The sequence below is a fragment of the Talaromyces marneffei genome, chromosome 5, assembly GCF_009556855.1.
Source record: "Talaromyces marneffei chromosome 5, complete sequence".
NCBI classification, from domain to species: Eukaryota; Fungi; Ascomycota; class Eurotiomycetes; order Eurotiales; family Trichocomaceae; genus Talaromyces; species Talaromyces marneffei.
The window spans coordinates 2,887,318-2,912,406 of record NC_072352.1 but is presented as its reverse complement, the minus strand read 5'-3'; the positions used below and the strand labels follow the sequence as shown (position 1 = coordinate 2,912,406).

The following is a 25,089-nucleotide window of genomic DNA, read 5'->3' as shown; positions in this document are numbered from 1 at the left end:
TCTATGTCGACGCGGCACGGGCTCTCAAAGTGAAGCAAGTCGTGGCTGATTAAGGCCAACGGACTAGCTGTTAAGGGTTCAGACTTCGGCGGCTGGTTCGAAATTCACCGCGCGGTCTCCTTTGAGACGTCAAAAACTACGATAGTTAACGGGGGTTTGAGCGAGTAAAAAAGGAATGCTTCCCAGCGAACAGCAACAGAAGAAAAAAAGCAAAAAGCGCAAAAAGAAATGAATGAATGCTCTTACTCGGGATCGAACCGAGGACCTTGTCATTACTAGTGACACGCTCTACCACTGAGCCATAAGAGCTGCTTCATGGAAACGGTGCGCCGTTAAGCGGTTCATCTTGCGCCCACGTGCGCTTTAGAAACAAGAAATGATATGAAAACTGGAGGTAAACTTCTGATGATGAGGGTGCAGAGATGAGTTATGTAAAGCAGTTTTGTGGAGATTTTCTCGTGGTACTACAATAAATTAGTTAACTACGGGCAAGGCTCATATTATGTCAGCCTCGGAACGTGAGCCGTGGAACAAAGAAATCGTAGATTACCTGCCTATCCAGGAGCGACTGAGTCCATCTACAACTCCGTGGCGGTCATCAGTCAGTCAATGTGCCAAAAAAAAAAACGACACTGCGTACGGTACGGGTCTTTCTAGGGATCTGAAACTATCAAAAATAACAAAAAAAGAAATAATCCAATGCTCTTACTCGGGATCGAACCGAGGACCTTGTCATTACTAGTGACACGCTCTACCACTGAGCCATAAGAGCTGATTGGTTGAATGGACGCGCCGAAAAGTGATACATCTGACAGCCAGATGAATAAGCACCGACGAGAATATTAAAGGATTGGATGATGACCATGCGTTGGGAGACGAGGTAGAAGCCTGAAAGATCATTATAGATAGACGGATGATATGGAGAGGCATTATTCTAAACCAGAGTTTGGAACTAGCTTGTAAGGCTGATTAGTGACCACTGATTACTCCGTGGTTAGTTAGGTCGGCCTCGTCGGGGTCGGAACATCGATACGAAGTGTCAAGAATGAAAGGGGATGATCATCGTGCCATGCCCTTACACCGCTCCCAGAACATGGTTGTGTAGACCATGCTACGGTGGTACAATTCGATCCATACGCTTCCTTTTTGCATTAGGCTGCACGTATATTAGTAATGTGGGAGAGAAAAAAAAATGGCAAAAATAATGCCTCCACTCGGGATTGAACCGAGGACCTCGTCATTACAAGTGACGCGCACTACCACTGTGCTATAAAGGCCAATGACGCCATTGGTGCCAATTTTGAGCACAACACCAGACGAAGGAATAGTAATTGATGTTCGGCGCATTTTATCGTCGGCAGACGCGGCTTTCTCTTTTCTCGTCGCTGTATCTTCTTGATTTTAATTTCCGACTTATTGTTACGTGTCTGAAGTGGATTGCCAATGACCCTGTCAAGACATGCATCTATAGCATTGGTGTTTGGGGTCTATTGACGTTGACTGTCTTGCCAGGATGCCTCAATATATATTTCTGCCTGGAAATGGCATACTGTATGTAATCAATGTCGTTTCATGGATCCATGGCAAAACTTGAAATTCAATGCTGTGTCTCCTAGGACCCAAGACACATAATACAATTTTACGCGAATAAATACATTTTCTCTCCCGAAAGATGTTAGATGCAACGAGACCATGAACAAATAGATAAGCCGGCTCTCGATAGTAAAGTCGGATATCAGTCGGAGATAAGACAGACATACCAGTTGACAAGGAGCCGGACTACCAATTGCACCTTCTACAAAGTACATAGCATGATAGCCCAGTCCTCAACCCCATCCATGAAATCAACCTGATTGCCTGGTCTCTTCTCATGGTTCCCCGCGCTGCATCGTCAAATGCCAAATCTCGGCGCACATCCCGAGCTTGCGACTTCTGTCACAAACGAGGCCGGCGCTGTAAGAAAGACACCGAAAGTCCTCTACAATGCACCACTTGCATCGACTTTGGAGTAGCATGTACCTGGAGTCGAGTCCCAGCAAAGAGAGGCACTAAACCTCGTTCCGGTAATAAAGCAGCACCTTGGACACTGAGCGAGACCAAACATGGATCGATCGAATTGATCGAACAACTGATTGATAATTTCTTTGAAGCCGTATATCCAGTGTTTGTTCCACTTCTTCTGTTGGTAAAATAATTCATTGACGATGATCAAGGGCTATAACGATCCATGAGCAGACATTTAGAGATCGCTGGAACACAGGAAAAATGCCCGACAGTCGTGGGTCGTACGCTAGACTCATGGCCATGTGCGCTGTGAGCGCTCTTCGAATCAAGAATGGGGCCGTCCTGAAGGAAAGAAGTGTACCGAATGATCTGAATCCCAGACTATATTTCGACGAGACTCTTCAGGCTCTTCCGGATAATGTGAACGAGTTCGAAGAATTTGAAAGTCTACAGGCTACTGGACTTGCTTGCTTAACTGCTCTTCACTACAGCGATGGACCTCTTCTACATCAAATTCTAGGGTTATATCACGCTGTAGTAGCAGAGCAGGGGTTTGGGGACGAAAAAAGATGGCCGCGTGGACTATCTGAAATCGATGCAGAAGAACGAAGAAGGCTTTTCTGGCACATGTATCGCCTCGAGGTACATACGTCTCTCGTCATTGGCCATGTCGTCCGGTGTCCAGAATTGCAATCATCCGTCGCCTACCCTACCATACAGGATATCGATTCTATGGACCCCGAGGATCGTAGTGACTCAGAATGGCTTAGCGGGTGGAACTTTGTCACAGACCTGTACAGGGGGATTGAGCATGTAATTGCCCAGTTCAAATACCGGCGTGCATCGGTCAATCTCGACCGTCGACGTCTATCTACTTCCTTTGTCCTGGACTATGATCCTCAGAAGAAGATTCTGGATCCACTAGCCGCAGCGCGCGAGGACTTGCCTGACCGGTTCAAGAAAGCCATGCCAGTCTCATATAATACTCGCCGAAATCGGTGCGGCTATCAGACGGCAAACATTGCATGCACTTACCAAGTGAGTATCTGCGTGGATTTCCAGAAGACTTTTGACTAATGAATGCTAGCTTCTGAGAATGGTTACGTTCAGTGCGTATCATACAACAACTCTATACGAGGCGTGTCAGACAGTACTTGAATTAATTGACGAAATATCAAACATACCAATTGAGTATCTTCGCGCGATGGGACTGGCTATGGTGAGTTTTCACACCCTGGAGATAGACACATTGTTTTGACTCAAGGTTATAGTTACAGGAGCTCTCGGGCTTCGGTCACATATTGAGCAGCTTCATCAACGAAGGGCTATCGAAGTCAGACTATTACCACCTGAGAACTGTCATGTAAGTGCAAATTCATATGCACTCTAGACATTGGGTTTTAACCAATAGACTCCAGGCTTTGTATGTCGGAGCTACTCGAAATTCTTTCATCTTGCATGGCGTCTGCCACGGAGGCTGGCCAGCGGCTGCGTGCATATGTGGAAGACATTGATCGATTGCTTGACATACCCCAGACCCCAGATAGACAGACACCCACCGAAGAAGACGACGGACAGTCTCAAGCTGTTGATAACACATTGGACTTATTATCACCGGACCTGCTGGTGCCATTGGATATACTCCAACGGATTCCATGGCCTGCAGCCTGGGAAGAATCGGTGGGCCTTTTCTAAGGAGGAAAACTTTACATTTGAAAGTATGATAACCACAGAAGCTATACAACCACACTACTATTTGGCCGCTTCATCCCCATTCTCACCAACCTTCCAGGACCACTTTTGTTTTCTAGTGCGCCACAGATAATACTCTCCAGCTGTCACGACTGGATACTTATTTGGGTTATCATCGCTGACACACGTTGGGATAGGATTCAAGAGAGTCTTCCGATCTATGCCCCAGAAGAAAGGCAGCGAGTATCTCTCTCTATCACTTTCGTTGATGACCCGATGAACTGTGCTCACAAAGAAGTCATTCGTCTGCCGCATGAAGCAATCGGCGATATTCACCACGAAGCAGCCTGGAATAGGCTTGACTTTGATCCAACGTCCGGATTTACTTAGTACTTCGAGGCCCTCAGCATCCGAGGTGATGATGGTAAAAAACTCAACATCAGTATGTGCTCCAATACCGTTTTGTTCGTCTCGACATGCTTCTTGCTGTGGATAATGAAGGATTCGCAGTCCGGCCTCTGGCCGCTTTATATGCTCATCATAAAAGTCCTCAGAGACGTGAAGCGCTAAGGCAAATATGCGAGTTAGACGACGTGCAAACCTGATCATCTCGGTCTGGTAGGCGCCGAGCTTTTCCTCGAATTCTGGCATATCCTTGGGCCACAGGTTGATCTGTGGCGTGGAAGGGTCTGGGTATTCGGGATCCTTGGCTGGATTGTAGTTCCAGTTGAACGCCTCATACAAGTCTACTCACTCAGTTAGTGTATGAGAAGTAATGAAGACGTCCCTTTCGAGGAACTGAAAGCATACCTCTATATTTCCAACCGTTTGGGTTGTATCGATACATCCCATGGTATCCGCAATACTCATCTGGAATGAGCTCCGAACTGACTTCCATTTTCTTTTCCTCTGGGAGTGCGAAGAACTCTCTAGCTTGCTCCATCACATTCGATGCCAAGTTCATATCTATACCCTAGCGAGTAGAACAGTTAGTCTCCCATAGCTACTAGCGGAGTAGGGATGGTACATGATTCGTCATGCAGAAGAAACCAATGCTATGAGCAGCTTCTCGTATTTCTTCAGCAAGAGCCTGACGGTCCGCTATATCGGGACTATGCATGCGCGATACGTCGATGATGGGGATCGATTCCTCCGTTGTTGCGGCATTGGAGACGAAAGTGAAGTCTTTGCCATTTGTCAGACGTATCGTTTTTGGCGTGTTGTTGGTCGAAGTTACGGTGGTAGACATGATTGGGAGTTAGCTACAGGCGTATCCGACAATCGACAGCGTTTGTGAGAAGAGAAGGCTCGAGTATTCGTGATGACTACAGATTGGTAAATTATATCTGGTGAGTAAGCTCCTCAGCTCTTCGACAGAGGAAATGGATTCCATTGACTAGTTCATCAGTTCATCAGTTTATCCGCTGATGGAGCATACATACAATGACAGAAGCCGGGGATAACAGCGGGCTTATCGATACAAAGATAAGGGCAAACTCGGTAGAGTACATACGGCCATCCCGATTGGCTGGAGGCGGGTAAACTGATGAACTCCATGGCTTTATCTATAATTCTACATTGACCATATCCAACTCTAATTCAGAGCTAATGTTGGCAGAGTGATGGCAAGATACGTGATGTCTATCAGATAGGGGTGGGGGGGTGGTATAAAGGATCGACACATGTACTGGAAGACTGACTGTTCAGGACATACTATCTCGAACACCCTCCTGCAAGTTGCAACCTCCATCAGGAGACTACCGATAACTGCCGAATTGGCCGTGTGAATTTTCTACTGTACTCGCTGTGACTCGTTCACATACACGGCCAGTATGGGTATTCTACAAAACTTTCTCAAACGTATAGAAGTCAAGCATGACGGTGATGGTAATATTGAAGACGAACGGGGTTTAAAAAGCATCAACGCCGATACTCGACCCCTGGAAACCGCCAGACGAACTTTCGGCCCATGGGAATACGCAACGCTGTGGGTTGTCACAGGCTCCTTCAATATTGGTGGCTGGACAACAGGTTCTTCGCTGATTGCCTATGGCTTGAATGTCTGGCAGGCCATGTTGACAGTGGTCATTGGCAACATCGTCGTCGGTATTCTGTGTGTCATGACTGGTGCACCAGGCGCAAAATGGCACATTGGATTTCCCATTATCCAGCGAGCTTCTTGGGGTGTTAATGGATTTGTCTTTGTTGTCATTCAACGTGTATTTTTGGGATGCATCTGGTTCTCGACGCAGGTATTTTGGGGTGGACAATGTGTCAAGGTCGTCTTGACGGCTATATGGCCTTCTTTCGCCCGAGTGAACAAACCTCTGGCAAACGGGACAATGACAACCGGAGATTTCACATCGTTTATTATCTTTACACTGCTGTACTACCCCTTTATCCGGATCAGGCCGGAAAACTACAAACGTCCCTTTCTCATTTCATGCGTAATGGTCATCCCTACTATTATCGTGACGTGGATCTGGTTCATGGTCAAGGCCCGTGGAGTCGGAATTCTGGTGACCGATGTCAGTTCTGTGTCTGGCGTAACTCAAGCTACTGGAAGTTATTTGGGATGGATGATGGTACTCGGTATATTCACCAATATCAATTCCATGAGTGTCCACGTCTACGTCCAATCGGACTATACACGATACGCTCGAAAGCCCAATGACCCGGATCTTGCACAGCTTATCGTAGGACCCATGGGTACCATGTTTGTGGCCCTAATCGGAATCATATGCACATCTTGCGCAGCTCAGCTATTCCCTGAACAAGAGGGTAAGCTCCTCTGGGCTCCATATGAACTCTTTGCAGCCCTTCAAGCCCACTACGGAAATTCATCTCATTCCCGTGCTGCAGTCGCGTTTGGCGGACTATCGTTCATGATCGCTCAATTCGGCATGGTCGTCGCCAACAATGGTGTTGGAGCTGGCCTCGATCTATCTGGGCTGTTCCCTCGCTACTTCACAATCAGGCGCGGCATTGTATTGATGTCCATCATATCATTCATTGTGCAACCCTGGGCCCTGCTCAACGGCGCCAGTAAATTCCTCACCGTCCTCGGTGGTTACGGCGTCTTTATCGGTCCCATGACTGGCGTAATGTTCTCCGACTATTTCCTCATTCGCAAACAGATCCTCAAACTAAGTGATTTATACAACTATAACCCCACCGGCGACGGGATCTACTGGTATAACAAGGGATACAATTGGCGCGCACTCATTGCCTGGATGATGGGTGTCTGGATCACATTACCGGGCTTTGTGCACAGAGTCCGATATGGTTCAAGAAGTCAATGGGCTGGATGGTCGAATCTTTATGACCTGTCGTATTTGCTGGGTTGTTTGTTGACTTGTGCGACATATTATGGGCTTCATATGATTTCGCCTATACGGGGGGTGGGAGTTCAAGATGATGAGGACTACTTCGGGACCTTTGAGCAGGCGAGTGTGATTGACGGAGTTGATTCTGTTGAGGGAAGTAGTGAGCCGGAGATAGAGGAGAAGGTCAAGTCTGCCGTATAGATTCGGATCCATTCATGGTCTGGCATAGGTTTTGATATGAATTACGTTACATAAAGTATATATCCGTATATAATTGATTTCATTCCCATAATGCACATTCATATTCATATTCATATTTATCATAGACATCGGGTATTCCCCAAACGCCATCTACATAGCTAACACTAACACGCCATAGATCCCCTTCGCCGAGTCAAAAACATCAAGTCGAAGAAACATAAACAGGAAAAAGCATAGAAAAGAAGAATCGTGATAGGATGTGTATGTCGTCAACCAACAGTACCCATACCCATATTCCTACCCCCCGCTAGCAATGAATTTCTCCATGCTGCGTTGCCATTCGAATTTCCATTCGTCATCGTCACCCGGTCACTATTACTATCATCGCTATTTTGACGCGGTAGCATCACAGGCCTGATCTTTGTTCCGACGAATCCTCTTCGGTCTCGGCCCGTACGACCTCGACCAAGCCAGTTGTGTTTCAAGGTCTTGGTTAAAGCTTCAACGCGTTCTTGAGCCTCGTCGCCGCTTTGGATGCTCGCTAATACGCTAAAACATTGTAGCATGCGGCCGACAGTATCTGTGATGACCTGCGATGAATCCGCATTCTGATTGTTGCGGAGGGTTTGGAGTTGGCGTTGGGATGGAGAGGTAAAGGATTGGAAGATTAGTTGATCCGGGTTTGATGATGTGTTGGATGTTGCGCGACTGCGGTTTGCGGTTGCAGAGTCAGATGAATAGCTGCCTGCTATGTTGAGGAGGGAGGATTGCTGCGAGTTAAAGCTGCTGTATGTGGGATCTAGGGATGTTGCTGTGCCAGGACGACCGCCGCTGCTGCTACTGTTGGAAGTAGAGCTTAGTGCACCGATGGTGGCATTGATGGTATCTAGACTTAAACGTGAAAAGACTGCGTTTAGTCCTTCGTAGCGCTGCAGGATGACGGTATCACGGAATGCGGTCAGAACAATCATGCGAATGTCAAGCTCATCGCCGAGGGAGCTTTCCTCCGAGTCTCTATTTGTGGGCAAGGCGCCCCAAAATTCTCTGGCTTCACGGGCATTCATCACTGATCCGCGGCCTTTGAATTCGAGATCCAAGGGAAGAAAGACTGCTTGAATGAAGGGTAATATTGTTCCGAATGCTAGTAACCAAATCTGCATAAGATGAGGGACGAGCTTTTCATCCGGGATGCCACTAATCGAATGGTTAAGTGTAGAAAACCCCGTATGCAGTAATTCTCGGAGGTCTTCCACGATAGTCGGCATATGCTTTTGCACACATAGTTGGATATGTATGACCACGAGTTTGTTGAGGTCCTCCACAGCAATACGCACGTCGCCACCGTCAAATATAACCAACAGTTTAGCCTTGAGGAAATCCCATACATCTTCTGCTGTCATATTGTGCAAACCAAAGCCCTGGAGAGTCTCTTTGACGCTGTCGCTGCTGATCACGCTCCCCAAATTACCCAATGATGCGTTACCATAAGGTGTAGCTGCACCGCCGATATTGCCACTAGCACCGAGAGGCCAATCTGAATCTGCACTATCTCTGTTGGCATCATATGCAGACACCATGGCTTTTTCTTCCCGTCTTTTCTCCCTCAAGGCCCTACCTCCATGAAGTAAATCAAGTCCTGATTTCGGAAAACTCGATGACGACGGTCCGGGCGAAGATGGCGCAAAACTGTACAGAGATTGAGGAGCATTCGGGTCTAGAGGTTTCGAATTGCTGGAGGCGGATGATAATGGTAGGTTATGATGGTCGTCCTTGAGTTTGAGTTTCTGTCGTGATAGAAAATGATGTTTGTGATTCTTCTCCTTGTCCTTTTCTTTCTCCTTCTCGCCCTTTTCCACCGGTACCACTGTACTGGCCGACGCATTCGAGAGGTTATACATGGAAGAATTGTTCGAGCTCACCTCGCTGAGATTTGTCGTAGACACACTAACCATTCTCGACAGACCGCTCGAACTACCGAATCCCAGCTTGTTAGGAGACGACTGCGCTTTGTCCTTGCTGCTTCCAATCCAGTCTCTGTTGCTCGATATACCGATATGCTTTGGTTTTGAGAATAACTTCTTCCTCATCTTTTCCGCTTTTTGTTTCGGATCTACTACCTCTGTACCTGCCTGCTGTCGAGGAAACGCAATATTGGCAGCGGTGGTAGCTGCAGCCACGCGTGAACCCACAAGTCCATTTTGATACGTATTGCTGTAAAAACCAGCTCCTCCTCCCACGCCAGCACCGGCACCAGTGGTTGATGTTGACGTGGTTATATGGGCGGCCAGATGAACTGGAGGCGGAGAATCTCTACTACCCTTCCGATTTTTTAGTCCTTCCTCGATCGGAACCGTCTGTGATCGATGCCGCACGTGGTGTTGCTGAGTAGACTGCATAGCCGCCTGGGCAGCAATCTGAGACGCCGATAGCGCCGTCATTGTATGGTCGGAAAGACTCGCAGTAGGTAGCGACGGTTCAAAGAAACCTTGCGAATGCTGTCGTGGTCTGTGTCTTTGTAGTTCTTGTAACGGAGCTCGTGGAGAGGGTTTCCTCGACACCGGGTCGTTAGGTGGCCTCAGTGGTATGTTTGAACCGGCCGTTTGTCGTGAATGGGCGGTCGAGGGGAGAGAGACGTTACTGCTGTTTGCATTTGCATTGATCATGCCAATTGATGATGTTCGAGGGGGATGGGGGGAGGAAGGAGTGTTGAGGGAGCGGAGAGGGCCGTTGGTGCGGTTGAGCGTGGTCACCCGCGACGATACAGATGAAGCATCACTGTCGGACGAGCCAGGTCGATCGTTCTGGGATTGGCGCTGAGGACTTTGATGTTGAGTCTGGTAACGAGCATTGCTATTGTCGAGACGAGACGCCCGAGAGTCAGGACGGCTCACGGTCGATTGATGCATTGTCAAGCGCTGGTAGTAACACCCAGGCAACGATCATGCAGACGATCACTGGGACGGCATGCTCGACGGGCCTCACTCCTGCAATCATACACGGTGGAAATGAAGGGAGATCAAAATATGGGCCATGGCAGACCCGCAGCATAGAAGTATCAAAGCGTGTTTTGTTGTCGGGTGTCAAGTGCTTACAGGTAAGGTGTGGTTAGACTCCCAGAGTACGTATAATCTGTATACGTACTCTGGGGCTGAGACCAAGTCGGCGAATTTAGTTAAGCCGTTTAATTAAACTACTAGTTACCGTACGCCTAGCCCGAGCAGCCGAGCTTTAGTGAGTACTTGCCTAGAGCGGGAAGTTGGAACCCCTCATCTCAATTTCTTCCACCACTGGCTCATATGCAATCCTGTCAACTTCATTCCTTCTTAACATATTAAATCGCATCTGGTATTTCAACAAAATGACAACCGCCAAACCAGCAGTATCCGCCTCCTATTCCTCCCCCCAACCACCGCACACCTCCTTCACATTCCGCCACGAAATCGCGGCACCTTTCCCCTCCGAGAAATCAGACTCGGTCGCCGCGAAAAAGGCATACTTGTCCGAACTACGTGGTCTCGTTACTCTGGTGCAGGCAGAAGTAAATGTCTTCCTAACCGAGAGAATGGAAGAAGATAAGAAAAGTGCTGGAGGAGCGACAGGCAAGGATGCAGAGCAGGAAGCGAAGGACGAGGAGAATTACGGGGAGGAGAATGTTGAGGACGATACTTAAAATACTCTCCATGAGGTTATCAATCACTGGCTATATTCTATTCAAAGCCGACACCGACTGCTCATATAGTTTATTCGACAAAACAACTCCACTCCACTTTGGGTATCATCTGTACAACGGAAGAAGTCTACTCGACGGTATGCTGGAAACATGCGAAAAAAGAACAAACCAAACCAACAATGATCCCGAAACGAAATGGCATGATATAGAGACAAGACAGACATGCGAGATATATGACGCAGAGAACGAAGAGATAAATGATCGCGGCGGTTCTTAATTCGACGTCATTCGATTTGCGCACCCGAGATGAACGACGGTATTACTATAATCGGCATTAGCGACAGTTCTTGTCGTGCTTGGCAAAGGACCATACTCTGGGAAAACACTAATAACGCTCCCGCCCAATCTCTTATAACAAATTCCGCATGCGCGATCATCCGTGATCGTCACATGTCGACTGCGCGCTTTATTCTCGTTCGGAAGGCCTTCTCCAACCAAAAGTTGGGCTTGTGTTTTGATATTCTGCACTTTCTGCAGATTAGCGACGATACGGGCCTCATTCACAATTGAGCTGGCGGCACGGATTCGGTTGCGGAAGTAGAATTCGAGTTCTCGTACGGCAATGTCTTCGGGGATGAGGTCGAGTGTTGAGTTCGCGGGTAGTCTAGACCCGTGTTTGGCGAGGATATCCAATGCTGGACCGTATTGCGGTTTGTAATCGTGTGGAGGGGAGAGGTACAGAGACAGCAATGTCAGATAGATTGTCGGTTTGGTGTTGTCGGCGTCTGTGGGCGCTAGACGTTGGGATGGAGCCACCTCAGCCGCGCTCGTTTCCTCTGTGATGTGGATGTGATTGCAATACCTAATATGCATTAGAAAATGACACCACAAACCAATGTAGACAAAATAACTTACTCTTCTGCCTTTTCATGCTCCTTCAATTTAAAAACATAAATCTCCAACGCCTGTCGGTGCTGACCCATCTTGCTAAACACAATCGCCCTAGCCTCGTAGAAATTGGGATCTTCGCGAGGCAAAAGATTCAACATCTTTGCCGGTGAATACTGAGAGCTGGACTTTAGGAACTCCAAGAATTTTGCCTGCCATAACGTATATGTTTCCTCGTCTTCTTCGCAAGTCTTCTCGTAACTTTTCAGTCGTTCCAAGTAGAGATGCAATAGTCTCTGATGTAAATCAGGACTCAGATCGTTCAACTCGTCGATAACATGTTCCAAATAACGAATCGCGAGTGCGACATCAATCTTCTCGAGGAATTCTTCAACCTGATGTCGCGGAAGCGTCTCGGCATTCTCCGTATCAGCCAGGAAGACATCCATGCCGAGCTCGGGCTCTTCCCGTAAAGGCCATTCTGCAAACTCGAGAATGAGATCAGTGTACTCTGGAGAAAGATGCTGTAGATAAGCAATGGTACGTTTCGGACCGCGAAGTTGTGCTAGTGTAGGATTTTCCTCTTCTTCTTCTTCTTCATCTTTCACCTCTGCCTGACCAAATTTAAGTAGTAATTCTAGCGCCCGGCGATGCATCTTCTTGCCATAGTAAAAGTCAATCAACTCAGTATCGCGGCCGTGTTCTTCCAACTTTTCCATAACCACGTCTGGATCACAGAAATTGGCGATTCGGAACAGCGACCCAGCTAGACTAGGCGTAGCGTACATATGAGCTCTGAAGAGTGTTGTGTCGACCAATTTGGCACTTTCACGAAGACGGTCCCCGAACTCCACGTCTTCAGCATCTTGCGAAAGACCGAGTAGCATCCGCACAGACTGTAGAAATTCATCATTTGCGCCGTCTTGATGGAAGGATTCGGTACGCAGTGTGCCGTCTGGATTGATAAACCTCTGAAATCGGCGTCTGACGTCTGCTAGATAACCTTGTAACTCACGTACTGCATTTTTAAGATCTTTGCCTTCTGTAAAAAGCTGTTAACAAAAATCATTTCATATAGTTTCTGTCTTCACATACCAAGTTTCTTATCTGTCTCTAGGATTTCACTTGACTTGCCGCGAACGCTACCGTCATCACTCCCTTCGTCTCCTTTGGTACGAAGAAACGAAGTGAGCGAAGGCGCATAGATAGAAGCTTTAGCAGGGGACGCAACGTCTACAGCGGGTCCGTCTGTGTCGGTCTGCAACCCATTCTGACCCTTTGGCGTAGTAGGCTCTTCCTCATCAGTTTGATCCGAATCCTCTTCAAGAGTCGATAAAACACCTGCAATAACCTTCGGATATAGCTTGATAACAACCTCAGGAGGCACCGAGACTTCCGCAAACAGGTCGAGAGAATCACGGTACTTTCTGAGATCGAACAGTTTCTGCGCCTTTTGAAATTGAGCCTCACGTAATCGGCCTGCTTTATCTTTCAAAAGAGCATCTTCGAGCATATTGAGGAGACTTATCGCCTCGTCCAGATACCCATTTTCAATCAGTGCATCAATCTGGTCATCATAACTCAGAGATTCCATCCTCCAAATAACCCGATCGCTGGCTACCAAAAATCCTTTCCCGGCATGCGCCAAACTGATATTAGGATGCGGCATATGAAGCAAACTGGCAGATGGTAGAGATATCGACTGCAAAAGAGACAATGTATCTGGATTCCGAACTTCGAGTGTCCCTTTAGAAGGTTCCTGCAGCGCCAAAAGATACGGATACGAATATCCAAGAGCTTCGGGAGCGGTAGTCCACGGTATTTGTCGTTTGCCCAAAGACTTGCCATCAATATCGATGAAATGAGTGTTGATATCCTTGGCCAGAAGCACTTGACCTTCACTCAGTCGGGTTGCGAGCGGTTTTGGCACCATTCCTCCCATTCCAATGTAGCTCATACTAGCTACTCCGACGCCGCCGAGTCGACTTGATTCCTGCCCAGGTCCACCGCCGATACTCCCGGGTCCAACAATGTCGCTTAATTCCTTAGTTTCGATGTTGACCAAGACATAGTTTGAGCCCAATCCCACTATTAATTTTGTGCTGGATATCCAAGTCAATGTCTTTATCCCGCTGACAAGAGTAATCTCTGTCACATCGGGAGCTAATTCCATGTCCTTCCAGGTCCAGAGAAGGATCTTGCGTTTCACAGCCACAGCCAGTCGAGACACTATCGACGGCAAATCAGTCTCCACGTCATTAATGACATTCGACGTCACAGCAAAGGTGCTCGCTCCTTTGGTTTTGGCAAGCTGTTCTTGCAACTCATAGCTCTGCAAATCGTGTAGAGAAACATAACCACCTGACAACACAACTAGTATATTCGCTTCCTTGATGAAAGCGAGTTGCTCAGCTTTGTACCTCGTAAATTTCTCTTGTTCGCGTAGTAAATCGACTAAGTTCACCGTAGATGCTTCTTGCTGCTGTTGCTGTTGACTCTCGTCCTTCGCGACGGGGTTGGGGGTATGTCCATTCCTATTCCCTTCGCCATTTCCGGCATGTTCATTAACGGCTTCATTGACCCTATATACCCTAAGACTCCCATTGTTCAGTCCAACAAGTAAGCGGTCGCCGTATGCGAGAATGGATTCGATCTTGGATTTGTCGCGTTGTTTGAGTTCGACGAGCGGTCGCGGTTTGAAGGCGGAGAGCATGGTTCTAGTGGAGAGAGGGAGCCAAGGCGTGACACCTTGACAATGTGTTTCGTATCGATATATGAATCATGGTCTATGAGAGAGTGAGCATCGTTTAAAGCGTCGTGGCTTGGTTGCAGCGCAACGAAGCTGTACTTGTGACCGAGTACGTAGTAAGGTTGTTAGCGATTGTGGAGATGGAGCTGTGAGACTCCTGCAGCCTGCCGTCATTGATAGCCCGTTATCCAGATACGTCATGTGACTCCGCAAATTTCATGTTGACTCTTCCAGAAGATATTATTATGATTCAATGAGGTTATATATGGTTGCTTGATATTAAGTATATATTGTTGTACCGTTACACGCTGTGTTGGTAGAAGTGCTTGCTATACAGAATAAGGGTCCTGACTATATATGTGTTCAACCTGGTATCAAGCTGCAGCAACAGACCCAGTCATGTTGCCTTGTCATATCAACAATGCAGAAGGAAACTTTGGTACATCTGGTGCAAGTATCTAGTATGTACAGTGCAAGTGCAACGCCACGCCACGCCATGCTATATTGACGCCTAGCTCTAGCAAAGAATATGGTCATTGCTGGCTGGGGTAATATTTCTGTGAGTCAAGTGAAGAGTAGACAAGAATGGAGTCAATATCAAGTTGGATATATAGTATGCACACAAGGAATCAAGTCATAGCCCTGATCATTTGGATAATCAATGGCTTGAACTACCTTCGGTTGGCTCTTGATGCTTGGCCGAGGATCCCTTGCCTCGCCACGTAGACACAGCTGGGATATTAGCTTTGAAACGCTGTTCCTCTGTTCCATATGCCCTAGGAGTCAATTTGATCAGTGTATGGAGCGGAACCTCCATCCACGGACTCTGCTCTTGAGACATATTATGGAAGTAGGAGTAGATGCATCTCAGGACTGCCTGATGAGTAACGATCATGATGTTCTCACTGCGCTCCAGCTCCATGATAATAGGCTCTAATCGTATGACGACGTCACGGTATGACTCTCCGCCTCGATAACGGTAGTTGTATTTATCTTCGTCTCGTGCGGCAAAGTCTTCCGGGTATTTCTCGGCAATCTCCTCGTAAGTCAACCCATCACAGACGCCAGAGTCAAGTTCATCAAGTGCTTTCCATTCAAGCTTGTCATAGCCTGTCTCTGCAGCTAAATGACGAGCTGTCTGTATTGTACGCTTCAGGGTTGAAGTCCATATGGTGAGTTTCGTGCCCGGTGGAACACCGGACTGTTTCAGTAGGCCAGGAAGTGCGCGAGCATAGGCTTCTCCGCGTGTAGAGATATCAGAATCGCCGCCGATCTTTCCTGTCAAATTATATTCGGACTCTCCATGCTGTTGATACAGTTAGCTTTGTGAACATAATGAAGAATGATAGAATGCAAACACGTACCCTGGATAACCAAATAGAGCGAGGTTTGATGTGGAGGTTCTGAATATAATAGACCAGTCGACTTGATAAATAGTCCTTGATTTGATTTATAATGACTGTAGATCCCACATTTATCAACTTGACATATGTGTACGCTTTTTCGTCATCATCTATCGTTTCATAGACTTTCTCATAATTGCGAATGCGATTCCGAAAATCTTGGGCTGCTATCTCCGGGTCCTGTCCTTCATAATCAGGTGATGTCGTCTTGACTTCCAGTATATTATTCATTATAATATCCTCGTCGTCGCACGATGATTCCACAAAGAGCGTCTCAATACCGGCTTCGGTACAGGTCTTGTGAATCCATGCTCGCCTCTGTTTCGTCGAATTGGTAGCATCGAAGATTCCAACAACGCCGTTAGACTCCTTGAACCATTTCAGCATGTCCGACACAGCAGCCTCCGCTGCAGCCCGTCTCATTTTCTCGCCTTCCGAGTTATGTGGATCAAAGAAATTCGCTACCGGATGAGGCGATATCTTTCGACGGTACGTTCCAACATTGAATATGCGCGCGGAAATTCCGACCCAGGCGAGGTATCGCAGAGCTAATAGATGTAAGTCTAAATTATTCCGAAATGCTGGAGGAACCACTAACCTTTCCCGGCAATGAGACTCTTGCCCCGGGCGGGCAACCCGACCATAACAACACATATTTTGGTATCGTCAGACTGTGAGAAAAATTGTCAGTCGCGATGCGTATGGAAGCGAGAGCAGTCAAATCGAAAATAAATTGCGCAAATAAACGGAACAGAGCAATTGAGAAGAGAAAACATGATCAACACAGAGCGATCAGGACAATGCAGTGAAAGAGATAGAAGAAGCATCATTACAGGAATGTGAAAACGAGTCTGATTTCTTGAGCCGACAGTACCAGCTATGCGGGTCATGGTGTTGATAGACTCATTAGACAGTCGAATGTGGTAGTGCTATTCCCCATGGGTTCGGCTCAATGAGCCAAACACAGTATGATGTCGTCAATTGAAAGGAAAATGGAAGATCGTCAATATCGCATTCGGCTTGAGCACCAAACCTGAAGCTGAAAGGGTTGAATCTCAAAAAAAAATCGTAGATTGTAGATCGTAACGGAGATCGGGGCAGGGCCCGAAGTTGCGTGACTCTATAGGGTTCGGATCTGGTGTGTCTCCGGCGTGTAATGCGAGAAAATATAGGGGAAGACGACCTCAAAATTCGTTTGAATTGATCCATCACGAGCTCGTTGTCATTTGTTTAAAGAATTATGGGGCATACATAGTCCACCAAAAATTTCTCAAAGCAATTGTATCATCTGACACAAAAATGGTGATTAAGAATCGCTAAGCGACATTGAAGTTCGCAGGAACTCGCACCAAGGCCCTGGCTAGACCCATCTCGTTGCGGGTAAATCAGGCGGAGCACAACAGACTGTGGGTAGCAGAAACAGACCGCCACGAATTGAAACCGGCTAGAACAGGAGTAAATTATGGTTATGAATGACCACACCCGTGACCTCGGTGAGCTCCAGACCAGACTCCTCCGAGTCTCCTCGGCAAGTTGCTAAGTAGGGCAGGCAGCTTCATCAAGTTGCTGGTTGCTAACGGCTAAGGTAAATTTGTTCGGGTAAATGGGCATATAGCCGTCCGTCCAGCGCGATTCGCTGTCTTGACGGGCTCGTTCACTGGCTTTTCTAGAACTCCGATTTCTTCTGCCGTGCTGTAACTTCCGTGTGATGTTTGAAATAGACTTTTGTAGGTACAATTGAAAAGTCACGAGGACCAAGCCATCAACGATCATGCGGGGTGTAGCCGACATGAGGGAAAGGGATGAATAGGGGAACAGCAACGGAAAACACAGGAAGACATGCATTTCAGAATTAAATTGAGAAAGAGATAAACACTCACGCTAGCATAGAAAGTCTTGCTCGCCGATTCCGTACGACCAGATTCTCCGGATGACATGATGGGCGGAGTTGTGTGTATAGCTTAGATCTCACAACAGCGCAAAGAAGACCCTCGGGATAGAGGTTTTGGATAAGAGTCGGATATCGATTGTAGTCGCAATTGACAGGCGATTTGTTTTTGAAGTTTTTGAAGAGAGTGTTTGTTTGCTCAGCGGGTTAAGTGACTGACTGCCGTGGGACTCATGTAGGTCAAGCGATGGTCTGGTGTCGAGGTAGTTACGAACAAAGGACTCGGAGAAAGTGAGAATAGCGGTAATGATGAAGTCGACTGTGGCATGCGCATTTATTGTAGCATGTTGTTACTGTTCTTCGGAGACATGGAGCGTTGTGTCGAAGACGGTGTTCCGATTGATGTAGAAGCAATGGAGGTCGCGGGGCAAACCAAACAAGGCCCACGTGAAGGAGCTGCCCTGAGTGACTGATAGCTAAACTGGCGGGGAAGCTGCTTATCAATACAGCAACTTTCTTTTCACCACTCTATTACAATTATTTTACAGCTCTACTATCCTAATTGGAATTATGCAGGTCGTTAAAATGCAACGATCATTTGGCTGATAAACGATTCGTTGATTACATCTCATCCGAATTGAGCAGTAAGCTGACTACGGAAGTCGTGACAAGTGGAATCCATGCCTTTTATTTTATCGGCAAATTTTATGGGACAATGCGGGGACAGAAATCTAATGAACGCGCTATGCAAATCACGCCGCAGAGTCAGCAGCAGCTTCGGGGTCTTCGTTTTGAGAAGCCAACTTCTGCCTGTCCGAGATCATTTTTGTAGACTCGCCGCGAGCTCTTCCGAGCCGTAGCTTTCCACCCCAGGGTCCGTCCTGGCCATCGAGGGCTGTCTGGGCTGCGGCAGCTTCTTCGATGGTTGCAAAGTCGACAAAGAGGTAGTAGTGGTCACCGGGCTCGAAGCGTTTGGAAGGGTGGGGAGTGATGAGCTTGGAGATTGCCTCGCTTTTTCGGATATGTCAGTCATGATCTTTACCTGACAGCGACGAGTGGTACATACAGGTTGTATCCCTTGAAGAAGGCTTGAATATCGGCATCAAGAGCCTGCTTATCCATTATTTTTGGGAGACCTCCGACATATAAGCGACGGCTGTTTTCAATGTCATTTGGCTTGCTGTTCGAAAGAGAAGCGTCTTTGCGCTGCCAGCGATCGACGAGCGTGGAAGGAGAACCGGCGTTGTCGTTGAGACGAGAAGGAGAGCTCTGGGGAGAGCGTGTGGATGAGACGCGATCCTGAGCCGACTTTGCGACACCCGGCTTAATTCTGATGGGTCGTCCCTGAAGATCCTTGCCATCCAATTCCACCATTGCGCGGTCGGCTTGCTCCTTTGTGGCTAATTCGACAAAGCAGTACGATGGGTTGCGGCCTGTGAAAGGATCGATCGAGATATCAATGCGTTCACTATGGTTAGAGGTACAATCAGCCGACGCACGCGTTTTATTTTAGTGGCAGGCCGCACATTGAATATTCTCCTCCTTCGAAGATGGTCTCCACGTCCTCCCTCTTGGCCGTGTAGGGCATGTTTCCAACATAGAGCCGTCGACCCTCGGTAATTGACTGGGGCACTGGTTGCCATGACTTGTTGAAGGGAGAACGAGGGGAGTTGTTGCCGGACTGATTGTTGAATCGAGGGCTGCTAGCGCTGGGACTGTCGTCGCTCTTTACACGCCAGTTGGATGAGTTGAATGCTCGGCCATTAGTGCGGACGCCGTTTGCGCCTTTGGTGGGTGCTGTTTTCGTTAGAGTCTATCATCTTGGTAAGAGCTCAGGGATGGCGTGCATACTCCACGGCTGTTGCTCGTTGGTTTGTGTTTGTTCGGAGGCGTCGGCCATCTTGACTGTAAATGTCTTAGCAAGGCACCACAGCCATTGAGCAATTTTAACACTCAATGAAATTGAAACATAGGTAAATAGCATAGCAACTTACCCTTCAGTGCTCTAGGCTCACAAAATTGGCAATGCCCGCAATGAGAATGATACTGTGCTCCTTTCACAGGGCGCTAGAGAATGAGATATAAAAAAATTTCCCGCTTTAGTGAAATTAAATTGTTGGCCCCGCATGTTGATCGGGCGTGGAGAGTACACATACCTGGCACACAATAGCTGTCAGGCTACCTAGGTTTCAAGTAGCTGATGTATTTGAAGAATGACAACAATAAAATAAAAAAAAACCCCTCAAATTTGCAAAACACTTTATTTATTGCCATTCTTCCACACTGTCTCAAAATGCGACGCCAAATAAGGCTAGCGTAGGCTCTAACTTGATCTGGCCTAGCCCAACTGTCAAGATCTTTCCTCGATCGTCAACCTCTGCTCCGTTCTCTACAAACAACTCTTGAACGCAACCTCAAGGAAAATTGCAATGCGATTGTAATGCCTCAGTATACCATCATAAGCAAGCGGGATGAAAATCTATTTCATCCGCCATGCTGAGACTGTCCATAATGTGGGACAAACTTGGTATCGTCCAACCTTTCACTCTACTTAATCTGCAGTATACCTTCAAGACACAGTGATTCATTGACCTCTCTCCTTCTCTGGGAACAATATAGGGCTGGAACAACAAACTCCGCACTCACGAACCACGGCGTTTTGCAAATTCAACGGTTGGCGGCATTTTTCCGTTCTGCGGCTGTCAAGTTTGAGCATGTCTTTACATCGGATTTGAGTCGTGCGGTGATTACGGCCGAGGGAATCTGCAATCCCAATATATCGGATGCTCAGGTCATGGTTACGCCGTTGCTGAGAGAACAGCATTTCGGATCTCGTGAGGGTATTCGTATCCACGCGGCGACAACGGCGTCACGGTCGCCGCCAACGGTCGAGCCCGAACCCGCCGAAACAGAAGAATCAATGCGTACACGTGCAAACAGGTTTTTAGAAGAATATCTGTTTCCTGTCCTGCTGAGTTATGACGATGATCAGACCGAAAAGGATTCGGCAATCGCAATAGTGGCACACGGTATAATTCTTCGCGTATTATGGAACTGTTTCATGCATGCATTTCCGCTGGGAAATGTATCGTATTCTCCTGAAGTTGATGCGCTGTTAGCGACTCGGGGAGGGATATTGGTTCCTTTTTGGAGTAATACGGGGTATATGGAATTGTCCGTTAGTCGTATGTCAACAACTCCAAGTACGAGAGTAGAATCATTACTATCTGGATGGACTATAACGGTCCTATCAGTCGACAACAAGACTCATCTACGAGATCTGCGACGCACAAGAGGTGGAATAGGGAGTCTACAGCATGACACCAAGCAGCGGAGCATCGAGTCATTCTTCAAGCGATAGAATGGAAGTAAAAGGAGAACTCAACATGATGACACCTGTTTCACACAGATCTGTTCCAAATGAGATTGTTCTCAGAATGCGGAAAGTGAAATATTATGTCCAACTGCTGTCTGATGTGTTATCCTTACCTCTACATATCTACTGAAACAAAAGATAGAACAAATCTAATATCATAACTCATAATTATATAACCCTAAATTTTTTGGGACAGTTATATCAACCCCAATTCCCTATACCCAACATGTTGCGACCCCCCCACCCCATTATCTTCCATCTCATACAGCACCTCAGGCTTCAAACCCTTTTGTCTAAACACATACCTCCGAATCACATAGGGGATCTGCCTCAATCCCCAGGCAGCATGAAAGCGCGTCGGCACGGAAAACACCTGATCTAATTCTTCAAGTGTCTTGCCCTTTGTCTCAGGCATAAACATTAGAATGAGCCACCAGCCCACGACGTTCCAGGCGCCGTACCACGCGAAGCCGCCTGCGGTCGTGAAGCTGGATGATAGAGAGGGCCATGTCATGGCTAATATAAAATTGAAGAACCACGTCGTCGCTGTCGCCAGCGACATGCCGTATGACCTGACATATAGCGGATATGCTTCCGCGGAGTATGTAAACGGCACGGGTCCTTCGCCGGGTGAATATACAACGCCAAACAGGAAGATCCCTAACGCGATACATCCTATTCGAGCTGTATGGTGCGTTTCGGGGATATAGAAGCTGAAGCCCGTGAAGAACATGGATATAGCCATCATGGGGAAAGTGCAAAGTAATAGATTGCGACGGCCGAAAGTGTCGATTGTGTAGACGGCTGGAATCGCAAAAAGCCAGTTTACGACGCCCCAGCCTAGGGAGGCGCCGAAGGCGGAGATGGGGGAGAAATTTGCTTCGAGGAAGATTTGTGAGGAGTAGTAGGCTATTACGTTGACGCCGCAGAACTATCATCCATTGGTCAGTATTATGTCTAAATGTCTAAAATGAGCGAATGATGGATGGAACGGGAGGATACCTGTTGCAGAAACATGACGATTTCAGATGCAAGCAATGCACGACGATTGCGTGGCACGGTGATCATCTCGAGCACCTTATTCTGCCCCAGCCGCATACTCGTCTCTGCCTCCAGCAGTGTATAAATGTAAAACACGTCTCTGGCAGCCTGCAGCTTTGAATACCGCAGTCGACACATAGTCTGATACGCCTTGTCGTACCGTCCTTTACTCATATACCATCTCGGCGATTCGGGGCATACAAATACCAGCAAACAAACCAAGATGGCCGGTATACACGCCGAACCCATCATGAGCCTCCAGTTAAAGCCACAGATATGTGGCGGATCAGGCACTTGGAAAAAGGCCAGATCAGCAGCGTAGCCAAACATGATTCCGAACGCAGTCCACATCTGCCATTGCATAACCAGCGCGCCTCTAATGGCTGGTGGACTCGTTTCAGCTGCGTAAATGGGCACAGTGGCTGATTTGGGTCCGATGCCGAACCCGAGCACAAATCGGGCGACGAACATGTGCCACCAGGTATTTACGAAACCTTGCCATATACATGCCAGAGACGAAATGACGCAGGTAATGAAGATTGTGCCGCGGCGGCCGAACCAGTGGTTAAAGGGGATTGTGAGCCAGCAACCTGCGATGGCGCAGCAGAGATAAGGAGCAGCATTCAAAAGACCGAGTAGCCATGTAGAGCGAGGGTCGTTGCCGTCGATGCCGAATTGGCTTTTGTAGAGGACTTGGGCGCCATTGACCACAGTTTCATCTGTTCACGTCACATCAGCATCTCTACTCATTGCAGCAGTAGGAAAAGAAGGAGGGGGAGACTGACCCATTCCCTGCACAGCGGCGCATATAGAGCAAATCCCAATCACAACGTACATCAACGGCGGCTGAGACCACCTATTCGTAAACTCATGCCTCAACACCCGCAACTCATCCTCCGTCAACCCTTCAATCTCCTCGAACTTCTCGGGTGCCTGCGCCAATACGGCGCCCATCTCGAACGCGCGAATATCTTCTTCATCGCCGACTTGGTGCGTGATGCTGAACCTAAGACCCTCTTTTTTCAGTTCGTCGTGCGTGAAACCAGCGAGCGGGTTTGCGAGTTTGGCATTCAGGTTGCGCCGGGCGCGTTCGGCGGCGGTGAGGTTTGTCCGTGTGTGGAGGGCGTCTTGTTGGGTGACGAAGTCAGTTGTGTGTGTATGATGTCGTTTGTCGGAGGCCAGAGGGAAGTGATCCCATCCAAAGGTTGGGGGCATTTTATTTTATTTTATTTTCTTAAATGGTTTTTTTTATAGCTGAGATGACCGCCTTATATCACCGCCATGGATGTCGTTGGTCGTCCTTTGGCTCAGAATTGGGTTTTTTTGGTGGTGTTCATGTCAGATCGTATAGATTGGATGATGTGGATTGATTGCCGTATGAGGCAGGTGATTGCCTCCAAAGGAAGGATGTCAGATCGATTAGCCTGAAATGTCAAGTCTCTGTCGCAATCCTTCAAGATCAGATGAAATAAATTCAATGACCATTCACCACCATTGATAAACACAGGGCACTGTATAGACCGTGATTGATGTCGCAGACAGCATCAGTAAGCCGAACGATCCGGAGAGCACGGATAGCCTCAGAAAATCAACTAGGCAAGCTGCATGGCCGTACTCTTGAAATGTGTAGCGAATTATTTGGCGTCTGTCAGTTATCTGGCGCCTGATCAGAAAAGTAAACTTCTTCTTTCCAATCCTTCCAGAAGTCCTCAACGCGAAGCCAACGCTACCTAATAACCAACTAGCGGGCCAAGCCTTTTGGGTCGGTACGTACGTCGCAAGCTAATAATTATATGGAGAGATGGTTGCCAATAAGTAGGTCAACAAGCTAGTTAATAGGCTAGCAGCTACGTAGGGCACTCATTCTCACTAATCAGATGCCAATGCTTCTTACTCAATACTACCTAGTAGCATGGCTAGAGTGACTAGAACCTTACCGTAGTCCGGAGTTAAGTCTCCAAAGCCGAGCAAAGAGTCAAGACTCTCAGCCCCCTCATCCTCGCTTAGGGGTCATATATTGGCCGGATTTGAAACGATTAAATTGTTAGTTCTGATTATTAGTGGCTCTACGCGAGTTGGTTATGGGGCTGGCTAGTCTGCTAGTAGACAATGCGGGGTGAGGACTGACACTGACATGGCTGGGCCGGCCGCATTCTTGGACAATCCGGCAATGGACAGCGAAGCTGTGTGGATTGTTAATTTGTGGCATACCTACATTTTCCGTACACGATGCGTTCATTGATGAGAGTATCAGGTATCAGTAGATGGTCACCATGTCCCAGATGAGAAAACAGGAGAAGTGCATAACCAACATTTTGTTAGTTAGTCATCTAACCATACCACTAACTACGTATTCCGTTACCAAATCGGGGCAGAATCAGTAGTCGGTAGTAAGTAAAAGTAATGGCTTGCCTCAGACCTGACTCGCAGATTGCTCCCCGAGTATTAAGCCCTTGCCTACGAATATACGAACTTGGACTTGCGCAGTCGTGTTGTGTCGTGTCGATCGTTCGTAATCCGATTGTTATATGATAATGAATATCGGATGTATCGGATAATCACGACCAAACAAATAAAGAGAGGGGAGATAGTAATAATCATGTGTCGTTTTTCTGCATTCTCCAGGCTTCCAGAAACCCCATAGAATTTACAGACGCATGTTACTCCGAGCGGCGAATCAGCTTTGTGCCAGGCCCCGGTCAGGTTCTGGGGGCCGAATTGTAGCCTTCTACTGGTACCTACTCTGTAGGTTGGTTAGTTACGCTAAGTTTTTGATGTGGATGTATTGTATACCTAATTGATAGACATGTGGCTCTGCTAGTCAGCTCGTCCTACTTTCTTCCTTTTATTT

At 47.5% G+C, this 25,089-nt stretch overlaps 10 protein-coding genes and 3 non-coding genes across 13 annotated transcripts; 4 read left to right on the top strand and 9 right to left on the bottom strand.

The window, feature by feature from the left end:
• Nucleotides 1–237: 237 nt before the first annotated feature.
• On the bottom strand, nucleotides 238–309 carry EYB26_007378. Its single transcript has one exon. It is a non-coding gene; the product is annotated as a tRNA-Thr (tRNA).
• Nucleotides 310–700: 391 nt separating this feature from the next.
• Nucleotides 701–772, bottom strand: EYB26_007377. The gene has a single exon. It is a non-coding gene; the product is annotated as a tRNA-Thr (tRNA).
• A 433-nt stretch (nucleotides 773–1,205) lies between these two features.
• Nucleotides 1,206–1,277, bottom strand: EYB26_007376. Its single transcript has one exon. It is a non-coding gene; the product is annotated as a tRNA-Thr (tRNA).
• A 593-nt stretch (nucleotides 1,278–1,870) lies between these two features.
• EYB26_007375 (uncharacterized protein) lies at nucleotides 1,871–3,699 on the top strand (the record flags this gene model as incomplete). The annotated part of the gene is made up of 5 exons (XM_054266647.1): nucleotides 1,871–2,163; nucleotides 2,214–3,042; nucleotides 3,092–3,223; nucleotides 3,276–3,367; nucleotides 3,423–3,699. The coding sequence occupies 5 exons, from the start codon at nucleotides 1,871–1,873 to the stop codon at nucleotides 3,697–3,699; spliced, it is 1,623 nt and encodes a 540-aa protein (XP_054122622.1).
• Nucleotides 3,700–3,756: 57 nt separating this feature from the next.
• On the bottom strand, nucleotides 3,757–4,945 carry EYB26_007374 (uncharacterized protein; the record flags this gene model as incomplete). Its single annotated transcript, XM_054266646.1, has 3 exons — nucleotides 3,757–4,442; nucleotides 4,507–4,669; nucleotides 4,724–4,945. The coding sequence occupies 3 exons, from the start codon at nucleotides 4,943–4,945 to the stop codon at nucleotides 3,757–3,759; spliced, it is 1,071 nt and encodes a 356-aa protein (XP_054122621.1).
• Nucleotides 4,946–5,528: 583 nt separating this feature from the next.
• EYB26_007373 (uncharacterized protein) lies at nucleotides 5,529–7,223 on the top strand (the record flags this gene model as incomplete). The annotated part of the gene is made up of 1 exon (XM_054266645.1): nucleotides 5,529–7,223. The coding sequence occupies one exon, from the start codon at nucleotides 5,529–5,531 to the stop codon at nucleotides 7,221–7,223; it is 1,695 nt and encodes a 564-aa protein (XP_054122620.1).
• Nucleotides 7,224–7,492: 269 nt separating this feature from the next.
• On the bottom strand, nucleotides 7,493–10,129 carry EYB26_007372 (uncharacterized protein; the record flags this gene model as incomplete). Its single annotated transcript, XM_054266644.1, has 1 exon — nucleotides 7,493–10,129. One exon carries the CDS (start codon nucleotides 10,127–10,129, stop codon nucleotides 7,493–7,495), a length of 2,637 nt encoding a protein of 878 aa, XP_054122619.1.
• A 452-nt stretch (nucleotides 10,130–10,581) lies between these two features.
• On the top strand, nucleotides 10,582–10,893 carry EYB26_007371 (uncharacterized protein; the record flags this gene model as incomplete). The annotated part of the gene is made up of 1 exon (XM_054266643.1): nucleotides 10,582–10,893. One exon carries the CDS (start codon nucleotides 10,582–10,584, stop codon nucleotides 10,891–10,893), a length of 312 nt encoding a protein of 103 aa, XP_054122618.1.
• A 273-nt stretch (nucleotides 10,894–11,166) lies between these two features.
• EYB26_007370 (uncharacterized protein) lies at nucleotides 11,167–14,494 on the bottom strand (the record flags this gene model as incomplete). Its single annotated transcript, XM_054266642.1, has 4 exons — nucleotides 11,167–11,215; nucleotides 11,267–11,755; nucleotides 11,809–12,823; nucleotides 12,877–14,494. 4 exons carry the CDS (start codon nucleotides 14,492–14,494, stop codon nucleotides 11,167–11,169), a joined length of 3,171 nt encoding a protein of 1,056 aa, XP_054122617.1.
• A 694-nt stretch (nucleotides 14,495–15,188) lies between these two features.
• Nucleotides 15,189–16,823, bottom strand: EYB26_007369 (uncharacterized protein; the record flags this gene model as incomplete). Its single annotated transcript, XM_054266641.1, has 4 exons — nucleotides 15,189–15,836; nucleotides 15,895–16,481; nucleotides 16,532–16,604; nucleotides 16,767–16,823. The coding sequence occupies 4 exons, from the start codon at nucleotides 16,821–16,823 to the stop codon at nucleotides 15,189–15,191; spliced, it is 1,365 nt and encodes a 454-aa protein (XP_054122616.1).
• A 1,750-nt stretch (nucleotides 16,824–18,573) lies between these two features.
• Nucleotides 18,574–20,095, bottom strand: EYB26_007368 (uncharacterized protein; the record flags this gene model as incomplete). The annotated part of the gene is made up of 7 exons (XM_054266640.1): nucleotides 18,574–18,832; nucleotides 18,888–19,289; nucleotides 19,348–19,618; nucleotides 19,673–19,726; nucleotides 19,816–19,888; nucleotides 19,978–19,999; nucleotides 20,061–20,095. The coding sequence occupies 7 exons, from the start codon at nucleotides 20,093–20,095 to the stop codon at nucleotides 18,574–18,576; spliced, it is 1,116 nt and encodes a 371-aa protein (XP_054122615.1).
• A 197-nt stretch (nucleotides 20,096–20,292) lies between these two features.
• On the top strand, nucleotides 20,293–21,182 carry EYB26_007367 (uncharacterized protein; the record flags this gene model as incomplete). The annotated part of the gene is made up of 2 exons (XM_054266639.1): nucleotides 20,293–20,348; nucleotides 20,441–21,182. The coding sequence occupies 2 exons, from the start codon at nucleotides 20,293–20,295 to the stop codon at nucleotides 21,180–21,182; spliced, it is 798 nt and encodes a 265-aa protein (XP_054122614.1).
• A 211-nt stretch (nucleotides 21,183–21,393) lies between these two features.
• On the bottom strand, nucleotides 21,394–23,453 carry EYB26_007366 (uncharacterized protein; the record flags this gene model as incomplete). Its single annotated transcript, XM_054266638.1, has 3 exons — nucleotides 21,394–22,128; nucleotides 22,200–22,957; nucleotides 23,024–23,453. The coding sequence occupies 3 exons, from the start codon at nucleotides 23,451–23,453 to the stop codon at nucleotides 21,394–21,396; spliced, it is 1,923 nt and encodes a 640-aa protein (XP_054122613.1).
• Between the last annotated feature and the right edge of the window lie 1,636 nt (nucleotides 23,454–25,089).